This window comes from Vipera berus, assembly GCF_964194415.1.
Source record: "Vipera berus genome assembly, chromosome: 15".
NCBI classification, from domain to species: Eukaryota; Metazoa; Chordata; class Lepidosauria; order Squamata; family Viperidae; genus Vipera; species Vipera berus.
Genome location: NC_138218.1, coordinates 11,115,078 through 11,136,413, shown reverse-complemented (window position 1 = coordinate 11,136,413; position 21,336 = coordinate 11,115,078). Strand labels below are relative to the sequence as shown.

The 21,336-nt window shown below is 48.7% G+C and overlaps 1 protein-coding gene across 1 annotated transcript; it reads left to right on the top strand.

The window, feature by feature from the left end:
- Positions 1–7,761: 7,761 nt before the first annotated feature.
- On the top strand, positions 7,762–21,213 carry PRDM12 (PR/SET domain 12; the record flags this gene model as incomplete). Its single annotated transcript, XM_081339465.1, has 5 exons — positions 7,762–8,020; positions 12,875–13,065; positions 14,947–15,102; positions 17,585–17,696; positions 18,652–21,213. The coding sequence occupies 5 exons, from the start codon at positions 7,762–7,764 to the stop codon at positions 19,032–19,034; spliced, it is 1,101 nt and encodes a 366-aa protein (XP_081195591.1). The 3' UTR covers positions 19,035–21,213.
- Positions 21,214–21,336: the final 123 nt, after the last annotated feature.

Sequence of the window (21,336 nt, the reverse complement as noted above, 5' to 3'; positions counted from 1 at the left end):
TCCACCCTAGGATTCCATGTTCTATGATGATTTGCTTGGAATGGTATATAGGGTGTCCTGCTCAATTGGCAAGGAAAGGGAAGGGAAGGGAAGGGAAGGGAAGGAAGAAAAAGAAGGAAGGAAGGAAAGAGGGATGGATGGAAGGAGAAGGCTAAACGGAAGGAAGAAGAGGAGAAGGAAGGGGGAAGGAAGAGAAGAGGGAAGGAAGGAATGAAGGAATTCTTTAAAAGAAGAGAAATTTGATTAAAACATAAAAATCTAGCCAGGCGAGAGAGGTGCAAAAGAATTTGCCAAAATCTTCACCAAATGGTCCGGAGGATGCCTAACCCTCCCCTCTCTCTCTTCCCCCCCCCGGCCCCTTCCCCCCCCTCCTGATCAATACAGGGCCCGGTGCTCCTCCTTCCCAGCCTAACTAATATCTTTTTAATGACTTCCCAACCGGGGGGGCGGGCGTTGGAGTGCGGATCAAGCAGTGCCCTAAAGCGTGGATTTCATCCCAGCAGATGTTTAAAACCAACCTCCCTCCCCACCGCCCCCCCCCTCGGGGCAAGGCCAAAGGGGGGGGGGCGTGAGCCGCAGGGAGGCCGAAAGCGAGGCGAGAAATTGAAGCGAGAAAGTTTAAAAGAGTTAAGAGGCTTTTAATCGATAGTTAAAGCGCAATTTCTCTTGCGCTCTGATTTACAATCGGCCCCTTCTGATCTCCGCGCTGAGGAGGGGTCCCGGTCGAGGGGCTTAGGGGTCAGGGGTTAAAAACTCGCCTGAGTGGAGCTGGGGGCCGACACCCGCGTGAATCCACCCCCTTAAGACCTGTGTCTTGTTTTCCAATTCGCAGGCCTACCTTACAGGGAGGGTGTGAAGATGTAGAAAGCGGGCGCGGGTTCTGTCTGGCCAAATTTTGCGGGGGAGGGGGCCCGGGAGCGGTAGGGATCGGCGGCTGCGTAGCGCAAACCCGCGCCCATGTAAGGGCGCCTGCACGTGGGAATGTACTTTATAACACGGGCTGGCGAGCCTCGGCCGGATCTACGCGGTCTTATTTGCAAGTGAGTCGGGTTAGGGGTGTCCCTGTCTCGTTTCCTTACCTTTGGCTCCCACTCCCGGAACGACCCCCTGCACCCACCCGCAAGCGGGGAAAGTTGGTCCCCCCCACGCTTGCACACGTGCGCGCTCTCTTCACCCTCCTTTAAATACGCGCGGGCTGCGTGTTGGAAGGAAGGAAGGAAGGAAGGAAGGAAGGAAGGAAGGAAGGAAGGAAGGAGAGAGAGACCCAGCCAGCCTCCACTTTCCAAAACCTCCTACGGTTGCCCAACCAACCGGCTCTCCCACTTCCCCCGGCCTTGGCTGAGACCCCGGGGAAAAGCGGGGCGAGGGTCGTCTGCCCGTGAACATGGGATGCGTGTCTCCCGAGGCGCAGAGCTCGCCCAGAGAAATATTTTATTTTCATTTTAGGGCAGACCATTAAACGCTCATCAGGCGAACTTCATTTGATCGCCTCGGAGACCAAAGGGGGCAAAAAAAAGAAGAAAAAAAAGCGCTGCCCGGCCTCTTGTCTTGCCGGAGAAATAAATGTTCAGTCGCCAGAGACATAAATCAACCCCTAGTCACGCGGGGGGGGGGGCGCCGAGGGAGCCCTTTCCTCTCCCCTCCTGGGATCGCCCCCTCTCCCCAAATAAAGCAGCTGTGGCGTTAATCTCTTTTTTCCTTCACTTTTTCCCTCCCTCCCTCCCTCCCTCCCTGTGGCTCTCTGGGGCCTCCCCCCCCGCCCCTGTTCTCCCCTCGCCTCTCAGCCCCCCAACAGATCCGCCTGCTCTCCCTCCAGCCTCCCCGCGCCCTCCCCTTTCCATCACCCATCATCCCCGCGTTTCCAACCGGCCCACGGCCCAGGCATGTCAGCTCTCCGCGCACCGTACATGATTGATCTGTTCCACTGTTTCCCTCCTTGACATCGTTTCGGGGAGGGGTCTCCGCCGCTGAATAGGGGACCGGGCCGGCTCTAAAGCCGGGATAAAGATGTCCTGTCTCTAAAGGAGAGGGAGGCGGGCGAGGAGGGAGAGAGAAAAGGGACTTTGCCTATTGACTCGCTGGTTCCATGAACACCTCTGAACAATGCGGCGATATACTTGGGGTTTCTCTATTAACATCAATGAATATTAACAGCTTTCTGAAGGAACTATGGGAATATAGACAGGGGAAGAGTGGGGTAACAATGGGGCCTAAAGAGAACTGCTGGTCTATTAAAGGCTATGAATATTAAAGTGGGGTGGACTTCTTTTTCTCCCCCCCCCTATGGAAATTTAACTTCGGAGGGATAAGCCAGGCGAAGGAAACGGTCAGAAACCCCAGTTCTTTTTCCAACAGGGGGTGGGAGGAGACGCCAAAATTGGAGGGGATGAGGGTGGAAATGGTACCGATGGTTTTTATTTATTTATTTATTCATTCATTCATTTATTTATTTATTTATTTATTTATTTGAGGGGAGGGGGTTGCATTTCAAGTTTAAAGGTAAACCAACTTGGTTCGGGCGAGAAAGAAAAAGATCAGGTTTCAGGAGAAAGAGAGAGAGAGAGAGAGAGATTTGGTTTCAGGAGAGAAAAAAAGAGTTGGTTTTAGCCCAGCCTACCTCACAGGGCTGTTGTTGTGGGAGGAAATCTTACAGAAGCCTGTAATGTGTGAACGCGTTCCAGATCTGCTGCGAACTCTTTGCAGGGCTTCAGTTCGACCCCTGTACACCCCAGGGGTCTGTCTGTATGGCTCAGCCGTCATTTGTGGACCTCTCCAGCAAAAACCAGAATTAGTTTGCCAGAAACAAAAGCTGATTTACGCTGACGCCCTCTGTTGGCTGCAGTGGGTGCCTGCAAGGCCGCCTGGCACACTCCCTTTCTGAGTGGGTGAGCCGCCCCCCCCCGCCCCCAGGTATGGCATGAGCGTCAGTGAAATAGGTTTCTTTGGCAAAGATGGACCTGGGATTTTAAAACAGAGATAACAGACTTGAACTGTTGGGTGGAAGATTATAATAACCACGGAGAGACCCGACCTAGAGTTAAAGAGAAATTTCCTGACAGTGAGAACAATTAATCAGTGGAACGGCTTGCCACCAGAGGTTGTGGGTGCCCCATCAATTTTAAAGCAGAGATTGGACAGCCACAGGAGCCGAGGTGGCACTGCCGGCCACTTCTGCCGCCTGCTGAACGTTGCATCTCCCCAAGAAAACTCAGCAGAGGTTTAGATGCTGCAACTCGGAGCGTGCGGGATTTTTGGGGTGCAGACTGAGTGACCCAAGATGCCGACTCTCAGCTAGGAAGGCCTGATGTATTCCTTGTTCCAGAATGGGGGAGAGTTTTGAATTTTGGCTTAATCCTGGCGCTCCCTCCTTCGCCTCCCTTTTTCTTGGTGGTACAATTCTCCACCCTGCTTGGTTTAACTCTGGCCTCGTTCGTAGGTGGGCTTCCCCCAGGTCGGATGAGGCAGTGCTAGAAAAATCTCCGAAGGCTAAAGACAGGAATTCAGATTCCTGTTGTCAGAAGCCAACCTGTTTGGTTGTTTGATGGATCAGCAGATTGTGCGAATCCAGAATGGAATAGAATGCAGACTAACAGAGGGACTTTGGAGGTCATCTAGTCCAGCCCTCTTCTCAAGCAGGAGACCTTATACCATTCCGGACACATGGCTGTCCAATCTCCTCTTGAAACCCTCCAGTGATGGAGCACCCACAGCTTCTGGAGGCAGGTCGTTCCACTGATTAATAGTTCTCAGGTTTATTATCTCTGAAGAAAATCAAAGTTTCTTCTCTTACTGTATCCTAGAATTCTGGGGGTTTTCAGAAAAGATTGACAACTTCCCTGGCACCTTGGAAACAGGCTAGATGGCTTTGAGGGTCCCTTCCCTGTTCTAGCTCTACAGTCAGCTGGTTCTTGACCACCTTTGGTAGATTGGCCAGCCCCTGGGTCACCCCCCCCCCACCCACACACCCTTTTTGTCTTTTCTAGGCTGCAGGCTTGCTTTTCAAATCCTTCATCCTTCTATTTCTTTTCTTTCTTTGAAAGAGAGAAGAAAACCTTGTTTTAAAACGCTCAGTCCTTGAGATGGAGAGGGGGGGGGGTCGGAAGCGTCCCTCGGGTAGATTTGGGGTGGAAGAAATAACAGCATGCTGGTGCTTGCAAAAGGCTGGAGGGCTGGGGAAGGGGAGGCCCAGATTTCCCGGGCAACACTTCACCTACTGGTCAAATAGAACCTCCACGTCTCAAGGCAGTCTATCCCTGAATAACGAACACTGGGAACCAGAGGGCGGATTGCCTGCTATTTTTTTCTTCGATCTACTCTTACTTTGGCTGCGGAGGTCTTCGGGATCCCGAGGCACCTCCGGAATAAGTTTATTTGCGAGTAAATGGACTGCGCCCTATCCTTTAGTCCCGCCGCTTTTCTTTCCCTCCATCGCGGGAAGGTTTTCCTTGAAACGGACCCAGTCCTGGCTCGGGATAAATTTTCCCGAGTCTTTACGCACGCTCGACTCAGGAAAGCGCAAAGGCGAATTATTGGTTTTGGCTGGCAATGTAACACCCCAATTTTCTGGGAAATCAATAGCCACAGAAACGTCTTTTTTCCCCCACAGGCGGTTCTGGTCAGACTAAGAAAAATCCTAGCCAGCCGCCCCATCCACCCGAAAAACAAGAATTTATGAAATATAAATCGAATATCAGTTCGAAGCCAAGTAAACGTCTGGGGTATATTTATATTAACGTGTGAAGTCGATGAAACTTGGAAATCTTGATCGCCTGGGACGCTCTTAGTCGCCCCCCCCACAAAAGACCCCGATTTATAGGGAAAAAGAGGCCAAGGCAAGGCGCATTTAGCCTTTGCTGTCCTAGCTCGTGTGAAAGAATGCCAGGTCCCCCCGTGGCCCTAAGCGGGAACCCGGGTTGCTGGGCTCTCGGCTCACTTCTTGTAGCCTATTCTTAAGCGCGTCGGCTCAGGCTCCCCAAACCCACCCGTTTATTTTCACCAAAGCGAAACGAAGCGTTCGCGGGTTCCCCTGAAAACGTGTGAACCCCGCATAGTCGCAGGACCTCGAGAGGCAAAGGGGTCTTTTGCGGCTTTCACTGCGGAGCGGCTTCCCCTCTCCTCTCGCCCAAGGAACAGAGAAAATTTGTTTAAAAAGTATTTTTTTTTCTCTCTCTCTCTTCGGGAATCTTTTTCGGTCTCCTCTGTCAGCTTCCCTTAAATGAGGTCCATCCGCCGCAAAGGAGGTGGCGTTGTCAAATCCGGGGTCACGAAAGGGAGGAGGATCAGCCCGTTTACTGAAGGGGTGCATTCACAAGGGAACTGGGGTCGCGTCGATGAAGCAACCCGGCCTTAGGACGCCCCACTTGTGCGCGCGCCCCGTTTTATCCCTCATCGGTTGGCGACCTCCGGAAATTAACTTTCACTTTAGGGTCTTGCGTTTAATCCAATTCGCAGAGAACTTTAAATTTTGGACCTAGCATAGTTTTTTTTTCTTTTCTTTCAGCGCTGGGATTAGTTTTTTCCTGGTTTGTGTTTAGGCAAATTGTATATTAGCCCCATCTCTGGTTTAAACCTGGGGTGGCGATGGGGTTACCAAGCAGGTTTTCCTCCGGAACGAGCCGCGTTCAGTTTAGGGGTGGGGTGGGGTGGGGTCATTTCTGAGTCCGCCTATCAGCCTGTTGTCCAGTTTTTTGGGGAGGGGGGGACTTTTGAAAAACCCAACTCTTGTTTTATTCTTTCACTGTCTTAACGCACAGCGGGAAGCTTTTTGGCATTTTAAATCCACCTTTCCCGACGTCCGTTGTTTATTTTCTTTTCCTTTTCTCCCTCCTGAATAAACGTTCTCTGGATGCCAAACGGAAAGGGCAAAGCAGGTAAGACGCCCACCTCCTCAGAAAGATTTAAATCATGGCGGTGGGCGACAAGATGTTCTAAGCTTTGAAAGGGAGAAATATATATATTGAAGGATATATATATATATATTCTTTTGCCCGGAATTAAAGGACTTCCATTCCCCAAAGTCAAGAACCGTTCCTGCCATTGTGGCTGTCCCCGTGCGTGTCGAGAAAGAGAGAAAAAAACAACAACTCCGTATCCTTGTATGAAATCCGAACTTATTTTCCGTTTACTCTTCTGTGTCTAATCTTTGCTTCTCGTTATAGAAGAGGCACAAAGCGCCAAAGGTGATTTAATTTGATTTTCTTTCTTTTTTAATTCCAAGGGGGGTTCATTTCCCCCCCACCTCTTCCTCTCCTCAATTGCCCTTATAATTTCCAGCCCTGTAAATTTTGGGGGGAGGGGGGGGCGTTTTCCCTCAATCCAAGATTCCGAGTTGAAAGGCGCGTTCGCGAACTCGCAATCCTTCGGCAGAGGCTGCTTTGAAGAGGGGCGCGCTGGGTGGCTTCCACAGCGCTTCCAGGGGAAACGCGCCTCTCTTTTCTTTCCCGGGCGCGCCCCGCATCTTTTGCGCGCGCCCGCAGACCCGCCAGCGCGCGCCCCCGTCTTGTCCGGCGCTGGTTTCCTTGAGTTGCCACCCTCTTTTAGTGCACAAGGTGGAGGTGTGTGTGTGTGTGTGTGTGTGTGTGTGTGTGTGTCTGAGTTTGCTCTTTCGGGCGAGGTAGGGACCCCGCCCCTCCTCTCCCGAAGGAAGAGACGCGCCCCTCGAAAACGCGCGACCTGTTCCTCCCGGGCAAAGGGAGGGGCGCAGAGAGAGGGGGGGGACGCACCCGAATGAACATTGCAAAGATAAATCAAATCAGACGCCCGTCATCCGTCCGTTCCCCCCTCCCGCTCCGACTCGGAACAAAACTTTGGGAATCGGACCTGTTGGATTCTCCCAAGCCCGCTGCGCGCCCGGGTGTAAGGTGTTGAGGATCGGACAGGGGGAGAGCTTGGGTCGCGCGCGGGTTGCGTGTCGGCAGAAGCCAGCGACTTGAAATTGGGCGGCTGGGGCCAAGCCGGAGACTTTTGTCTCCTTCCCTCCAGGTTAAAATTTGGAACGGGTTTTTCCAAAGGCTGCTCAATTCCCGTCCTTCTTTCTCGTCAATTTCACGGCGGGCGTTTCGCCGGCGCGCCCTTGGCTAGCCCAACAGCTCCGCGGGAGCTGCCTCGTCGTGGCTAGTCTTCGCAGCCCCTAAAACTCAGGCGAGGGTGGGGGAACCCCAAGGGACAAATGGGGGACCCCGGTTCCTTTGAAGGCTAAAAGAAATCTCCGCGCTCCCCCCCCCCAAAAAAAAAGAGAGAGAGAGAATTAGGAAGAAGAACCCCAAGGCGCCTCGGCTGCCCCGCGGAGGTGAGCGGGTGCGCGTGGGGTCGGCTCCTCCGACTGAGGCTGCCTTCTTGCCGAGGTTCTCTTCCGCCTGGCGGGTCGGCCGCCCCCTCCCCTTTCTTTCCTCGGGTCTGCGAAGAACCTTGGCAGAGCAGGTGTCTTTGGGGGGGGAGCCCAGTCTCCCGCCTTTGGTGGGAGGGCTCAGGCCGGCGGAGCCTCGCCTCCTGCCGCCTCTCTCTCTCCCAGCCGAGCCCCCAGCCCTTTCTCCCAGAGGGAGGGGGCCGCCTCTTCTCTCTCTCTCTCTCTCTCTCTCTCTCTCGACGTCAGGGGTGGAGGGGGGGGGTTCATTAATAAGCAGCTAGGAAGGTCGCTCAAGCCCATATATACCAACCCCGCAGTGGCCTCCCCGACTCTGCCTTTCGGCCAGGAGCTGGCAATCGGCTGGGGGGCCGCGCCGAGCCCAAGGTGTGGGGCTGCCCCTCCGCCCGACCTCCCGCATGATGGGCTCGGTGATGCCGGCCGAGGCGCTGGTGCTGAAAGGGGCGCTCAAGCCGCCCAGCCTCTCCCTGGCCGAGGTGATCACGTCGGATATCCTGCACAGCTTCCTCTACGGCCGCTGGAGGAACGTCCTGGGCGAGCAGCTGCTGGAGGAGAAGAGCGCCGGGGCGGCGGCGGCCGGGGGCGGCGTTAGCGGCGGCCACGGGAACCCCAAAACGGCCTTCACGGCGGAGGTCCTGGCTCAGTCCTTCTCGGGGGGTGAGTTTTTCCTCTCTTTTCCAACCTCTGGTGGGTTCTTTTGGGGGCGGCCCCCCCCCAGGCGCTAGGGTAGAACGATCTGCACGTGTGAATGCTCTGCTTCTTCCCAGGAACGGGGTGGGGAGGAGGCTGACACGTGTACGGGAGAGCTGCAGGATTCTGAAAGCCCGTGGCTCTCTCCTTCTCTGGCTTTTGAGAGGAAACGCCACGGAGAGTGCTAGGACCTGGGTCGGACAGGTGTGCGCTTTGCGCAGGTTGGACCCTCCAAAGACCGACATGTGGTGAGAAAGACCCCGGCTTGGGGGTCTTTTGACCCAAGAAGCCAAGCCACGCAGTTTCTCATTTGTAGGAGCTTCTTCGACACCCAGCTACTCCAATTTTTACTACCGACCCAGGTCTGAAAGTGGATCCCCATCTGGAGTTGTGTGCATTTGTTGGTTTGTCTGCACGTGTGTGTCTTGTTCCTAGTACGGGTGCCGTGGATGGATCTAGATGTTCTGGAGGTCCAGGATTTGCCACAAGTCATGTCCTCTTTGTGTATGCAAAGTTTAAAAGAAGACACGAATTAAAGAATTAAAATTAAAATCTAAAATTAAAGTCACCACCACCTTCCTCAAACCACACCGGCCCCGTGTTGAGACTATGAAACCGAGTTCACACAACCTTGAAATAATCCCTTCCCCCGCAAAAAAAAACCCCATCCCAAACAGAGACTGCAATGCTCCACCAACTACATCATAGTTTAGTTTACATAAAAGCCTAATTCACACAACCGCTTGACCCCGGAACAATCCATTGGGACCCATTCTAGTGTGAATCCTGCCTTTTCTTTTCTTTTCTTTTCTTTTCTTTTCTTTTCTTTTCTTTTCTTTTCTTTTTTTCTTTTCTTTTCTTTTCTTTTCTTTTCTTTTCTTTTCTTTTCTTCTCTCTCCTCCCGATCAAATCCGGAGCAACTCCTTCTGATCTACCAAATCCTCCCAGAGAAAATATTTTTAAAAAGAATCGTAAATCTCCTGAACACCCCAAAAAAGCTTCATTCTTTAGCTTCTACTTAATGGCTGAAGTTTCAGCCTCTTCCTGATTATTTTAAACATAGAACCAAAACTTTTTCCTCTCTTTCCCCCCCCCCCTTCAAGATCTTTCTTTTCCGCCTCCGCGAGACTGATTAGCTCAGGTTCCCTGGCGCTTTTCTCCAAAGCTTTCAAAAAATCAGGATCCTCATAATAATCCTTCTTTTCCCCCCGCTCAGGTTTCCCCTTCTAGTCTATTTCTGGATTCACTTTAAAAAAAAAGCCCCAGGCATTTAAAGGTTTATTAGGCGTGTAATAGCAGTTGACTGATAAAAAAAAGATTTTAAATTCATTTAGTTAACTTGGGCCTGACCTTAAAGGAGTGGGGGGGGGGCTGTTCCCACTTAAACTGAGAACTTTAAAAGTTGTTGGGACCATTTTCTTTTCTTTAACCTGTCTCAGGTCCTTACTCTTCATTCATCAAACTCAGGACAAGCAATTCCCCTCCCCGCCTTTGGCATTTGGGATGCCCTGGTCTTTCTTTCCCCCCCCTCACCCCCAAACACCCCAAAAGATTACTGTTCCTTTCTTAATCTACCGTGAAAACTCCATTCTGTTTCCTTTCAAAAGATGTCAGCCCACTAATCTCTCCCATTTTGTCGCCAGAAATTCCTGCGCCTTTTAAAACACGTTTCTTGGGCCTTTCAGTTCTGCCCAGTGTTGGCCGACAGCATTCTCTAAAGGCTAATGAATTTAGAATTAGCCATTTTCCTTCTAAGGGCCCTGAATGAATGCGGATCACTTTAAACAGCGTGACAAATTGCTTTATGCAATGCCGTGGCACCATTTAACCCCACACTCTTCACTTCTTGAAGATTTTTTTTCCTCCCCTCCCTCTCTCTCAAGTTCGTTCTTGGGCCATCTTACCAGGTAGCCTTGTTGCAGATGGGTTATTTTTAAAACCCGGTCCTTGTTCCACTTTTCCCGGGACGAGAGCTGCAAAATGAAGCAGCATGGAGCCCAGGGGTCCTTGGGGAGCTGTGGAGATCAGTGAGAAAAAAAATAATCTAAGGATGCCACAGGTTACAATCTTGCAAGAGGGCGCACAAAGTTGCCGCATGGGAGTCAGGTCTGGTTCAAATACAGGGTGGGTGGGGATTTTCAGCAAGGGTGGGGGAAGATATCTCTTAGAAAGCCCACAGAGAGGTAAAAAGGGCCAGCAGTGGAGATGTGTGCAAAAAGAAAAAAGAAAAGTTGAACACTGATTTAAAATCCCCCCCTCTTTTTTTTTGAGTTGGATGGATGCCTTTGGAGAAAAGACCCTTTAGAGGCAATGAGGAGGTCTCAAATTTGACATCTGATGATTGACACTCCATGCATCTCAAAAATGAGGTCCCTTGTGCAAACTTCATCCATTTGATCGCTCTCTTTTTCAGATCTCAGCCACAGCAAATCCACCTGAGTGTGCCATTTTGGGCTGGGTGTGTGACCCTGGCCATAACTTCATGACAAGTGTGTCCTGTATTGTGCATTGTGCCCTTGTTTACCCCATGGGCATGCGACACACCTCAAATCATGTGCCATTTGCAAAAGAGGAAGCTGTGGGGCGGGTAATAATTTTAGCAACAAGTCTGCCATGATAGAAAAGATATTCAGCCTATCCTTGAGATTTATACTTTTTTACGCTGTATATAAGTGTATTTTTCAGGATGGTTTTAAAAAGAGAAGGGTCCTTTTAGATCCAAGCAAGTCTTGATGTACCCCAGTAATTTGCTTCCAAGAGAGGCATAAAATGGACTAGCACCTTGGGTCTGGTGTTCCAGATACCCCAAAATCAGAGGTGAACATTTTAGAAACAAATACTTTGGTCTTTGGGCGAATAAATAAATTAAATTAATGTTGATAGTGGCAGGGTGTGTTTGCAGTTTGCAATTGTGAGGAAGGCAGTGAGTGGATGTGTGTGTTTCTATGTGCGATCCTAGTTATAGAAGAGATAATGGCTGATGGATGGCTTGGAAATTAATTTTTTGATCGATTGAATTGAATTGATTGATTGATTATGTCACTCAGAAGCGCCCTGAACTGTGAGATGGGCGGCAAATAAATTTGGTAATAAAGTTGTAGGCGCCTTGGGTGCAATTCCAAAACATCTGGAGCACCTTTTGAACCCCATCGGCATTGACAAATTCACCATCGGTCAATTGCAAAAGGCGGCTTGATCAGCAACGGCTTTCATCCTGCGACAACATTTGTAACCCCATCAAACATCCACACCTGCCTATCCCAGGTGCTCGGCAAGCACTTGGTAGATGGACAAAAATGCCAGATCCAGTCTGAACATCTGGCTGACTGCGCCACCAGCCCTAATTAATAAAAATGTGCCACGCAATCGGTTTTCAATTCCAAGCATTTACCACACCTGATTACCTCAATTAGCTTTCTGCATCTGGCTTCTAAGAGGCTGGGGTGCTGAATTTCTCCCTATTATCTCCATGTTACCCCTGATTGTGCTCAGCTTCAGTTCTTGTTAAGAGTCTCTTTAACGTGTCTTGATCTTTCTCAGAGACAATCATGTTTGCAAACATTTGTCTGATTCCCATCTTAACCCTGTTAGCATTTAAAGGAAGGGAAGGTGGAACTAATCAAACACGGGTGTGTTAGCAACATAGAGGCTACCCAAGTTTGTTGCATGTCCATTTTTACGTGGTACATAATGCTATGGGATTCTCTCATCTATATTCTTACATCAACAAGGAGTGGATTATATCAAATCAAAAAGGACCTGAGCATGTAACATAGATCCTAGGAAATACAAACTGTGGATTGTGCGTATTTCCTTGACAATATCTGTGGCACTGCGAAACACGGTTGATCCGAGAACATCTGTGGATGCTTCGATCAGCTGACAGATAGCTAATTTTTTTCTCCTTTCTACTGGACAATCTCTAAATGAGCTTAGTGGACATTACAAGGGGCATGACCTTGAATTTTCCATAGGAAAATAGAACTGCAAAATGGGTTGGTGATTGATTGATTGATTGATTGACACAAGGTGTTCACATCTACAGCTTAACCAAACTGTATGAGAACACCTGATAGATGCTTTATTGGCAAATTCACGCTGACCTATCTCTCTTGACCAGTGAGAAAGACTGGACCTCTTTGTGTGGCTCATTAACACAACTTTCCTGGATGCATTTGGAAGAGCGGGTTTTTTTTTTGTTTTTTTAGGAATCCCTAAATCTAAAAACCAACCAAATTGCATTTCCCAGCTTGTGCCACATTGCCAAGCGGTTTATTCCTTCCCTAATATTTTTTCCCATATTTTTTTTTTGCAGCCAGTTTTGACGGAGGATTAATTTGTCTAAATCAAATATATTTTCTTATTGTCAAAGGACTTGCCTGCATCAGTTAAAATGCTGCCCTGAGCAATTTAGCCATTGGGTTTTCATCGGTGGGTGCCAACGAGGTTGTGGCTTGTTCTGCTTCAGCGTAGCCTCCTGGGGGGTGGGGCACACAATTTGGAGATGATGGCTTAGGTTGTAGGTCAGAGTGCAAACTAGGATTCCTTCATTGATGAAGCGGCCAAGCCGGTCCACCTTTGCAGGATGGGCAAATTTAGGTGATGGTGGCAAACCCTGGTTGAAGAAACCAGGGCAAAGTGTGGCGGTTAACCCAGATGAAGGGAGCACTTCTGTAGTGTTAATTGCACTTTTGTGAGCGTTGTGTTTCCTGTTGTGTTTTCTCATTTTTTGTAAAAAAACAGCTAGAAGACCTCCAAGGTCCCCTCTGTGATTCTGGTGTGGTTAATCTCTCCCTCCCTTGCTGATTCTCTCGTGTCCAGAAGTCCAGAAGCTCTCCAGCCTTGTCCTGCCCTCTGAGGTCATTATCGCCCAGAGCTCCATCCCTGCGGAGGGCTTGGGCATCTTCTCCAAAACCTGGATCAAGGCCGGCACCGAGATGGGACCTTTTACGGGCCGGATCATCTCTCCTGAGCACGTGGACCTCTGCAAGAACAACAGCCTCATGTGGGAGGTAAAGGCGGACTCACGGCTTGGGTGACACACCTTGATTGATCCGTAGTCCTCGACTTAACTTGTTTAGTGACCGTTCAGAGTTACAACAGCGCTGAAAAAAAGTGAATCGGGACCGCTTTTCACACTTTACAACCATTGCCGCATCTCTCTGCTCACGCGATCCACATTCAGAGGCTCGGCAACTGGCATGCACTTACGCCTGTTGCACGGTCCCCAAGTCACGTCATCCCCTTTTGCGACCAGCAAAGTCAGCGGGGAAGGCAGATTCACTTAACAGCCATGTTACTAACTTAACAACTGCAGGGATCCACTTCACAGCTGTGGCAAAAGAGGTTGTCAAATGGACACAACCCATTTAGCAACCATATTGATTAGCAAAAGAGAGTTTGGGCTCTGCTGTACTCACACTTGTCCTGCTCGGGAGACTGGCTCCAGTCTCACCACATTCTGATTCTGGTTAGTTTTTATTTGGTTAATTGGATGTTTGAGAGGTTGTCAGAATCCAGCCTGTTTGTTTGTTTGTAAAATTTATTGGCCACCCCTATTACCACAGGATAATTCTGGGTGGCTTACAGTCATTTTGGTTAATTTATGGTGGCTTGTGGTTCTGTGCCCCTGCAGAAAACAGGTAAAATCAGTAACCATGTTAAATATTAATAAATATTAATTGTAGGTCCTGAACCCTTAAGCTAGGAAAAGAGGCTGAATTCAGAGAGCGACGCAGCTAAAAAGAAACCAAGGTTAAAACCAGCCCAGCTTCGCCTGCTCTATGAATGAAGTCGCTGGTTTTTTGTTACCTATCTTGAGAATAAGGAGCTGAATGTGTGTTTTAAGCTGCCATTAGAGACATAATGGTGCCTTTCTAATATTTGCTTTATTCAAAACTCCATAAATGAAGGCAAATGACAGCTATTCAACCTGGGGATAAAGGAATCTGCCTATTAAGCTCAAGGTTTTTTTTTTCCCCTCCCGCCTCGCACTTCAGTTCATTCTCTATCTATTTGGTGGGAGATACAGGCCTATAAATACATGCATTTAAATTTGTACGTTTTTTTCCCCCCAGTTCTTGGGATGCATGCTTTCTGCAAAGCTTTTCCTAACAGGCGCCTACTTTTGCAAGCAGCTAGGCTTTGCGAGTTACTTTTTTTTTTAAAAAAAAAAGTAATTTCTTCCCGAATGCATCCTAATGTGCCGTTCCCCAGAACGGAGGCCTTTCCGTGTGCGGTTTGAATGGAAGAATAAGCCTATTTTCTGGATGTTTCCCATTTGATTGGCAAGGTGTGAAACTGAATACATTTCTTCCCGCTCGTGCTCTTGAATTCTGCGGAGGAAACCTTTTGCAAAGCCCACTTAGGAGATTCCACAACTGACAGCGGATCAGCATCGCTGCAGCTCCGTTTCCAACCCATTGGTGCTCCCAAGACCTTTTTCTTTTCCTTCGAACGTTTTCTGCTTTCTTTATTTCCCTTTGCGAGTTTTCTTCCCTTTTGCCTCTTCAAGAGTTTTCTTCCCTTTTGCCTCTCTTTGCAATGTTTTTCTTCTTTACTTCTCCTGGCAACCTCGCTTCTCTTTCTTTTTGCTCCCTGCAAGTTTTTCAATTTCTACAGGAGAGAGATTTCTAAACTAGAAAATACCCTGAGCCATTGCTGAGTGGCTCACGCAGGAAAGAAAATTAAAAAGGGTTAATGTCCAAGATGTTTGCCTATTCCTAACCAGGTTAATCAGGATGTGTTTGCACGGACTCTTAGAAGTTGAAGTCCACCTGCCAAGATAGAGATACAGCGGTTTAATGGCTTAGTCAATAAAGGATTAGATATTGAAGATTTCATTTTTTTAAAAAAAAAAACAGGACTAATCATTGGTTTTTTTTTAACCCCAGGTCTTCAATGAAGATGGGACGGTTCGATACTTCATTGATGCGAGCCAGGAAGATCATCGCAGTTGGATGACCTACATCAAATGCGCCCGGAACGAACAGGAGCAGAATTTGGAAGTGGTCCAGATTGGAAACAGCATTTTCTACAAAGCCATTGAGGTATGAAATGGGGCAGCCAAAACTACCTTGCAAAGCTGATCTCCGGCAGTGTTTTGTTTTATTTCATCTTATTTTCATACACTCATAGAGCCACAGAACCATAGATTCAGAGAACCAAAATATCACAGTGATAGAACCATACGTAGATTCATAGAATTGTAGTATCATAGTAAAATAGAATCACAGGACGTGGATTTGTAGAACTATAATATCATTGTGTCATCATCATCATCATCAGTAAGTTGGAAGGGACCTTGGAGGTCCTCTAGTCCAACCTATAACCCATCAATTTATAGAGCCATAGAATCATTGGGTTGGAAGGGATCTTGAAGGTGCTAGTCCAGAGGTAGGCAACCTCGGCTCTTTGATGACTCATGGACTTCAACTCCCAGAATTCCTGAGCCAGCAGCTGGCTCAGGAATTCTGGGAGTTGAAGTCCATGAGTCATCAAAGAGCCGAGGTTGCCTACCCCTGTGCTAGTCCAATCCAGAACTCTCAGACCATCCCAGACAATGCCTGCCCAATCTTTGCTTGAAACCATACATCTCCAGGAGATAGGCTGGACCACTGCTTCTTAGCGGCCACAGCCAGGAAGCTCTTCCTTATTTTGACGTTGTTTCTCCCTCAAGAGAGCCTCCACTCTGCTCGTTGGTCCTTGTCCTTCGAGCAGGAACTATGGAGAACCATCAAAGGAACATAGAATACGGGACCCTGGGGTCTTCTAGACCAATCCAGAACCCTTATATCAACTGCTTTCAGCCTCTGCTTGACCTCCTTCAACGATGGGGAGGCCGCAGTTCCAGGAGGGAGCTGGCCATGGCTTCATTGGCTTCCAAAGCCGGGAAATTCTTCCTTATTTCAACTTTGCATCTTCTGCTCCGCTTATTGGTTCTGATCTCAAGTAAGGCCGTAAGCCGAGGACTCCGTGTATTTACAGAAACCGGTTCCTTTGGTTTTCCCAAAGAAAAGAAATCTTTTCTTTTTTAAATTTCTTAGCCCTGTCGTCATTTTTACAGCAGCCTCTTGGGCTGCTGCACCAAAAGGAAAGGCATCCTCTGTCACAAAAGTTGTTTATTTTAGCTGAGTTCGGGCTGAAGAAGCGAGCCACATCTGAGTTTGCTCGCTAAGTGGCAGTCTGCCGTTTAAAAAAAAAAGGAACTAAGTTTAAAATGATTTCCGGGTGTCATAATTTCCCTTGGCTTGTTGTGAACCGAGCTGTTGAGAACTGCACTTTAAAGCCTCCGTTGATCGATTGAACAACCTTAATGGCTGTGCAGTTTGAAAATGCTAAAATTCCAGGCCACGCAAAAGAGCAACGCACCCGCTAACAGGTTGCGATGTTTGTGGTGCCTCCTTGCGCATTCTCAATCTCGGTGATTCCGTGCTGCGCATGAACTAAGTACTGTTATTACGAGGTGCCGCATTTCTTTTATGGCTTAGGTTGGGCTTCCTAATGGGAAAAATAACAGTTAAGAATCCCACGAGCCTCTTTGGAGAAGAAGAAAAAAAATCTCCAGTCTCTCTCTCTCTCTTTTTTTCTCTCTCTTCCTTTTCTAGAGGATTTCAAATGCTTGTTGATGGCAATCCGCGGCTTATTTCTTTGGCAACCCACAAAAAAGAGAGATAATGACAGCGATGTGACAGTCAAAGAGACCAAACATGAAAATAGGACAGGGGACAAAGAGGTGAAGCTGTCAGGACCTTAAGCCATCAGCAGAAATCCTCTTTTTTTAAAAAAAGAAAGAAATTGTTGCCATCTAACTCCTGACAATCACAGGACAGATATTTGCTTCTAATAGGTGCAAAATCACAGGAAGGATTTCACACCTATTAGAAGGTGCAGCGTCTGTCATTTCACACGCAAACCCTCACAAGCCCACACTGTGTCTTGCTGCCTGCGGCTCACGTGGACACCTGCATTAAAAATCAATTAAAAGGGGGGGGGGAAAAACCCAGCACCAAAAGTACTTCTCTACGGCGTGAAAAATTAAATCCCATTTGATGCTGTTTGGATGTTTTTAAACTCACAAAATAAATACTTTCCACCTTACAGCGAACCGGTTCCTTAGAGCTACCTTTAAACTGACTTAATTAATTGGCTTGGCCTTGCAGTCCTAATTTTTTTTAGCCGTAGGCGCCTCGGAAGAGCTGAGTGAGAATTGAGGCCGGGGGGGGGGCGGGGGCTGGTTTTCCAGGTGCCTCCTGGCTGCATTTGGCTAATTTTTAAAGCTATTATTATAATTAAAAGATTAAACGGGAGGGAAGAAGCCCCACGCTAGCTGTGACTTTATCCTGCTTCGTTTGGTCGGCTTCCTCAGAGCATCAAAACGGTGTTTGCAGGCGGTCCTCGACATACGGCCAGATCTGAGCCCAAAATTTATCTCGCAAAGCGAAACTTCACTTTTTAAGTGAATTTTGGCCCCATTTCATGCCACAGTTGTTAAGTGAATCACCTGTTCTGTCTTCTCTCCTTTCCCTCCAGATGATCCCCCCAGATCAAGAGCTGCTGGTCTGGTATGGAAACTCCCACAACACTTTCCTGGGCATTCCTGGAGTGCTGGGCCTTGAAGAGGAGCAAAAGAAGAGCAAACACGGTGAGGAGACGGCTGGCTTCCCTTTGGCGTCGGCAGGATCTTTCTGGGCCACGCCTGGAAGACTCGGGGTCGAGCCCTGGCTTGACAAGCCACCCGGACATCGCAGCTGCCCTGACATCAGCCCCCCAAGAGCCCTAAGGGTGTCCTTTGCACCCGCCACAGTTCATGCTTTAACGACAGAGGCAAATTGCAGTCACGGATAGGACAGATGCCCTAATTGTTGCAGGGCAGGGAGAATGCAGGTCCTCTCCCTTTGCCGACTCCTCCACCTCCACTTAAGGGACGCGGTGGCTCAGTGGGTTAGGACGCGGAGCTTGTCGATCAGAAGGTCGGCAGTTTGGCGGGTCGAATCCCGAGTGCCGCGTAGCAGAGTGAGCGCCTGTTACTCGTCCCAGCTTCCGCCAACCTAGCAGTACGAAAGCACGTAAAAATGCGAGTAGAAAAATAGGGACCGCTACGGTGGGAAGGGAACAGCGTTCCGTGCACCTTTGGCGTCTAGTCATGCCAGCCACATGACCACGGAGACGTCCTCGGACAAGCGCTGGCTCTTCGGCTTTGAAAGGGAGATGAGCACCGGCCCCTAGAGTCGGAAACGACTAGCACGCGTGTGCGGGGGAACCTTTACCCTAACCTTTTTACCACCTCCACTTAGGTGACATGGATGGATAGGCAGATGAATCGATAGGCAGAGATGAATGACTTGGATGGATAGAGAGATGAAACGGATAGATAAGAGGGATGGATGCATGGATATGAATGACATGGATGGAGAGAGAGAGGAAGGAGTGGATGGATAAACATCTCCAGGGGCCAAATCTAATCTCTCCATTCCTGAAGCTCTCTTGATCTCCTAGCCCAGGCCTCTCGTGGCATTGCTGTCGGGAAAAGCCCTCCGTGCAAAGATCCCTCTTACGCCCCTTGTTTGTCTTTCTTCCTTCCCCTCCCCCCACAACAGAGGACTTCCACGTGGCCGAAGCCGGGATCAGCACCATTGGCCGCATGCGGTGCGTCATCTGCCACCGGGGCTTCAACTCCCGCAGCAACCTGCGCTCCCACATGCGCATCCACACCCTGGATAAGCCCTTCATCTGCCGCTTCTGCAACCGGCGCTTCAGCCAGTCCTCCACCCTGCGCAACCACGTCCGGCTCCACACCGGAGAGCGGCCCTACAAGTGCCAGGTCTGCCAGAGCGCCTACTCGCAGCTGGCTGGCCTCCGGGCTCACCAGAAAAGCGCCCGGCACCGTCCGCCCAACGGAGCCCTGCAGCCCCACTCACCCGCCCTGCCAGTGCCGCATCCCACGGCTCTGGGCCACCACATCCCCACTATGGTGCTGTGAGGGCCGGGGGAGTCTCCCGGGGCACACGGAGGGCGGCTTCCTCCAGGGAAAGCCGACGCTGCACGGTGGGAGCAACGGTCTCTGTGGCCCCGTGGCCTGGTCCCTGGGGGCCTTGGGCTGCCCCTGTCGGACACCCAAGCCTGGGTTACTGTACAGCCGTCTGAGCTCTGCTCCAGCTGGGGAAGATGCGGTTCCCGGCAGCCGAGCTTTTGCTTCTCTTCTAGGGCAGCCAGACAAGGGTCCTTGTTCTTTTGGAGGAGAGTTTTTAATTCTGCAGGGAAGGATTTTGATCATTTTGGGGTGGGGGGAGGTCTAAGGAAGAAGGTTTTCTGCCCCCCCCCCCAGTTGGGGAGATGCAGCTGTTGGGGGGAAGCAAGTTGTGGTAGAAATGGGACATCAAAAGAGGCGGTGGGGGGTGGGTGGGTGAGAAGGAATGGCAAATTGTGCCCAGTGGTTTCTCCTCAGGCTTTCCAGAGTTAAGAAAGAAAGAAAGAAAGAAAGAAAGAAAGAAAGAAAGAAAGAAAGAAAGAAAGAAAGAAAGAAAGAAAGAAAGAAAGAAAGAAAGAAAGAAAGAAAGAAAGAAAGATGCTCAGAGTCATCTTGTAGGGAAGATGGGAGCATATAAATTGAAAGAAAGAAAGAAAGAAAGAAAAAGAAAAGAAAGAAAAAGAAAGAAAGAAAGAAAGAAAGAAAGAAAGAAAGAAAGAAAGAAAGAAAGAGAAAGAAAGAAAAGATCCCTAAGAAAGGATTGCAATCTAGTGTTTTTGCTTCTTGCCTGAGTCTAGAGATCATTTCCCAGAAAGGAACAATTAATTTGGGGCAAATTCTTTTATTTTAGGCTGCCTGCAGTTCTCCCTCCATTGCTAATTTCCCATTTCAGCCACAAGGTGGCGCTTTTCCCTTCTCCCATCTGCAACATGGAACCACAGGTAGTCCTCACACTTATGACCATTCATATAGTGACTATTCAAAGTTACAATAGCACTGAACAAAGTAACTTAGGAGCCATCCTCACACCTATGACATTGCTGTGTCCCCCCGGTCATGTAGTCACAATCCAGGCGCTTCACAAGTGGCTCACATTTACAACGGTTGCAGCATCCCGGGGTTATGTGGTGGTGATTTGCGACCTTCCCAACTGCCTTCTCACAAGAAAAATCGGTGCAGGAAGCCGCATTTGCTTAACGACGTGTAATTCGCTTAATGACCGCATCCCTTAGCAATGGAAATTCCTGTCCCAATTCCCATCATAAGTCGAGGACCAGCTGCAAATAACATCAGCCTCGTTGGCAGGGGTATTCCCATTTCCCCCAAAACACAAAGACCTGCTCTGAAGACTTCCTTCCGTTGTTGGGTCACCGTTCAAAAGGGATTTTTAAACAAATGAATAAAATCTGCTTGCTTTCTTCCAGTCCCCTCCAACTACTCACCAGGCTTAACCCTGCTTAGCTTCGCAGCCCAGGCAAGATGGTTGTACTGCATTAATCAGAGGGGAAATCAATTAATAAGCTTTGCAAATGGCCTCTTTTTTTTTCTTTAAATAGTTTTCACCCATGGCACAAATTTTTCTGCCTCTCTCCCCCCGCCTGATGTAAGTTTGTCTGGTGGATAGAAAATCATTGCCCACTCATGTTTAAAACTTGGAGGAGAAAAAAAAAGACTTGAAATAAAAACAAAGACTTTGTTTTAGGAAAGGATTTTATTCAGCTTTGTAATAGCTTTCTAGGTCTGCCCAGAGGGGGAAAAAATGTGCAATTTCTCTCTTTTGTCAAATCGAAGTTCTGCAGAAGCTTGATACTGCAACCTTTGGCATATAGAAGAAACAGTTTCTTTACCTGATTCCCGTCACCGGACCGAAATGGGAATCAGGAACGGACTTTTTGTAAAAAATGCATTTTTAAGAAATGCGAAAATGCCCGGCTGCTTCTGAAAATCTTCTTCAGATAAGGATGTCTTGAATCGTCATACCCGTAGTCAATGGACAGTAAACAACGGTCACTTTAACCCTGTAGATAAAATCATGTAAAACACCTATTTACAAAACAAAACAATCCCCCCCAACATTTTAATATCAATTATATAATTGTATGATGTACACAGCTGTAAATACATAAATATATATAAATATAAATATATCTTTGTATCTCTCATGCTCTTGTATTCTAAATAAAGAACAATAATAAAACACAAACAAAATATGACATTGCGGCATGAAAAGCTTTTTAGGACAGTTAATTTACAAGTGCTGTGTTCCAGGAATAAGGGAACTGGTGATTTCAAGTTCCCAGTCCTCGTTATTCCG